Source organism: Cicer arietinum, chromosome 3 (genome assembly GCF_000331145.2).
Source record: "Cicer arietinum cultivar CDC Frontier isolate Library 1 chromosome 3, Cicar.CDCFrontier_v2.0, whole genome shotgun sequence".
In the NCBI taxonomy this organism is placed as follows: domain Eukaryota; kingdom Viridiplantae; phylum Streptophyta; class Magnoliopsida; order Fabales; family Fabaceae; genus Cicer; species Cicer arietinum.
Window position 1 is genome coordinate 23197200 of NC_021162.2, and position 3457 is coordinate 23200656.

General features: G+C 28.8%; 1 protein-coding gene across 1 annotated transcript in view; it reads right to left on the reverse strand.

Moving 5' to 3' along the window:
- Positions 1-309: 309 nt before the first annotated feature.
- The window catches only part of LOC101506067 (7-deoxyloganetin glucosyltransferase-like), a 9914-nt gene continuing 6766 nt past the window's right edge, over positions 310-3457 (reverse strand). The window contains 2 exon segments of the mRNA XM_012719585.3: positions 310-1482; positions 2699-3073. Of these exon segments, the coding sequence (XP_012575039.1) occupies positions 557-1482; positions 2699-3073 (1301 nt within the window). The 3' untranslated portion in view covers positions 310-556.

Consider the following 3457-nt stretch of genomic DNA (forward strand, 5'->3'; position numbering starts at 1 on the left):
CAATAAAAAAAAAATCTATAATATGCATAGGTCACTAATTGTGTAAAAGTTAGTTTTTAACATAAACTATTTCAAACAAAATTATTCACCCAACACACACATTTTACTAAAATTAATTTTACGACGCCCACTTCACAACTAAATAATATACCAATATTCAATTATTAACAAAAAAATATTTACATAATCACACTCCTAAATAAAATTTATTTGAACACACATAAAAATATTTATTATTTAATTATTTTAAAATAAACATTATTTTATTTTTTTTAAATATCTTTTTTGTGTATCTAAATATTGTGCCCAAAGTTGTGACTAGAGAACATTTTCTCCTTATGAAGATGCACAATTAGATTCTCAAGAGAACATGGTGAATTAGATTCTCAAGATTCACAAATGATGATCCATGTGGAGTGAGTGAATTAATCAATTAAAACAAAATATTCATAAACATTATTAGCAATAAATCGAAACACCAAACTAGGACACTTCTCCTCAAACAAACATACAACAAGAAGAACAAGAAGAAAGTCATAAACATTTTGGAGTTTTATCACAACAAAACGTGACGAATAAGATTCTTAAAATTCACAAATGATGATCCATATGGTCCAGAGGCAGCATCTTTAGCCAATTCTTTCAACCTCAACGCTTTCTCTTTCATTTCTTTACCCTTTTCCCCATCCATCAATTCCCTCACAAGTCCCTCTATCTTATCTCTCTTAGCATCTTCAATTTCCAAACCAATTCCCCATTCATTACAACAAAATCGACAATTAGTTTGTTGTTCTGCAAAGAAAGGCCAGCATATCATTGGAACACCCCCGCATACGCTTTCCAATGTTGAATTCCAACCATTATGTGTCAAAAAACCCCCAATTGATGGATGACCCAACACTTCCTCTTGTGGACACCAACTTGACAATAAACCTCTATCTTTTGTCTCTTCCAAAAACTCTAGAGGCAGAACAGCTTTTTCATCAGCTACAAGATCTGGCCTTATGACCCACAAAAATGTTTTCTTGCTATTAGCTAATCCCCAAGCAAACTCGACCATTTGTTCACTTGTCATAACAGTGATGCTTCCAAAATTGACATAAACAACACTGTTGGGTTCTTTGCTTTCGAGCCATTCCAAACACTTTGTCTCCTCTTTCCAAAGATTGGAACCAATTGTGTCCAATTCGTTATCAGTGACATCTTTTAAGAGAAAATTTAAGGGACCAATGGAATAGACTGGAGGTAAGTTAGTCGATGAAAATGCTTCTAGAACGTCGTGCTCTATGGCATCAAACATGTTCAAAATTATTGCCGATGCTTTTTGAGATCTCTGGCATTCTACGGACAAAAAATCAAGCATAAGATCATTTGGATCTGTTGTTCTGATGAAGCTTGGGATATCCTTTAATCGAATTTATTTTATGCCTGGTACCCAATCTATGGTAGTTTCCAAATACCCGTTTGTCATATAACTTGAATCTACATGTCAAACAATTAATTTACTTCATTAAACATAAATATTAATTCGGCTCTTCAATTTAACTGATTGGATTTAGGATGCACTTAAAATTGCATCTTGATTCAGTGGCCTTGCAACCACTAAACACGTGAAACTCAATGTTTAAAAACTAAAAAGATGTAAAAACAACTCTATTTGAAAGCAAGTGAGAAATCAAGTGATTAAATTTAACTGGTTAATAATTTTCAAGTAGTTAATAGTTTTCTATTAAAGATGAATTATTTGGCAAAACATATATTCAAATCCCAAATAGAAACATTCTTGATCAATCTTTATTTATGTTTTGAAAGAATTGCTAATTATGACAGCCTTTTTTACTTCATAAGATGTAACACCAAAACGTAGGTGGAAATAATTGATGACTATTTTAGCTTTATTTAGGCAGTTTTATCTTATAAACACCTGCAAGAAGTTGAAAAAAAAAATACATTTAAAATTTGAAATAGCATGAAAATTAAAAATGGAATAATAAATTTGACAATCTTATTTTTGTTTTTTGTTTTAGAGTTAGTGATTTTTTTCAATTTAAAAAAAAAATTGAGTCACGCACGTTTATTTTCATCATCCTTTAATAATTATAACCGTCAATGGTTTGACACACTCGAAACATTATGAGCATAAAATTTAACAAACAAAATTAAAGATAATCTCATTTTATGTTTTAAATTTTATTTTATTTTCAATTTTTTTTTTTAAATGAATCACGCACGGTCTATAAATACTACTTTTATATTTACAGTAAATATAAATTATTTATTTCATCATTCACTAAAAATTATAACTTTCATAATTAAAAAAAAATTAATCAATAATTTAAGATTGACTCTAAGTAATTTTTTTTACATTAATGGTGTATGGCCATTAAATGCATTTTTTATCTAAAAATAAAAGATAATCTCATTTTATGTTTTAAATTTTTTTTTTTTTCAATTTTTTTTTTAAATGAATCACGCACGGTCTATAAATACTACTTTTATATTTACAGTAAATATAAATCATTTATTTCATCATTCACTAATAATTATAACTTTCATAATTAAAAAAAAATTAATCAATAATTTAAGATTGACTCTAAGTAAATTTTTTTACATTAATGGTGTATGGCCATTAAATGCATTTTTTTTATCTAAAAATAAAAGAAAATTTTCATCCGTCCAACAAAAACAACCAATTTACCTTTGAGGGGTGTTAAGCCCTTTTCAATGAGTTGACGATATTGAAGGTAGCACATAAAACCACAAGCACTAGTTGTCCAAAATAGGACTTCAGGGATGTTAAATTTTTGTGCAGCATCCAAAGTAAAGCTCATACAACCATCAGAAACTACGCATGTAACAACAGGAGGGGTGTCAAAAGCATTATTGAGTTTTGAAATAAGGTTTTTAAAGTGAGGTAGGCAAATTTTTCTAGTAGAGTCACACAAGGAAGGAATATCATGTGTCACATCCACATCAGACTCAGGTAGACCATCAGGAATGGTTTCAAAGCAAAAAGAGGGGACACCTTTTAGAGAATTAGGACCTCTAGATTTGAGAAGACGTTTGTGATTATTGTAAGATCCATAATTTTAAATTATACTTTATGTATTTTAGTGTATTTTGGTATTGAACTCGGAGACTTTTTAGCCAAGTTATTAATATTTTGTTAGTTTAAATGCCCAAAAATATTTTTTGATGCCCCGATTAAAAATTACTCGTTGATAAATAAATTAAATTAAGTGTTGTGAATCTTTTACGAAGAATTTAAATTCTGGGGAGTTTTGTTAAAAATATCTCGAGTTGCTGAAAATTGTATATGTCAATTAAGTTGCGACGAGAGTAGATATTTTTATCAAATGGTTTGAGAGGTTATGGGTGAAATGGTAATTTTGATAAATATCTATATATTTAGGTATTTATTGGTTTAGGTTTAATTATTATATATATTATATATATT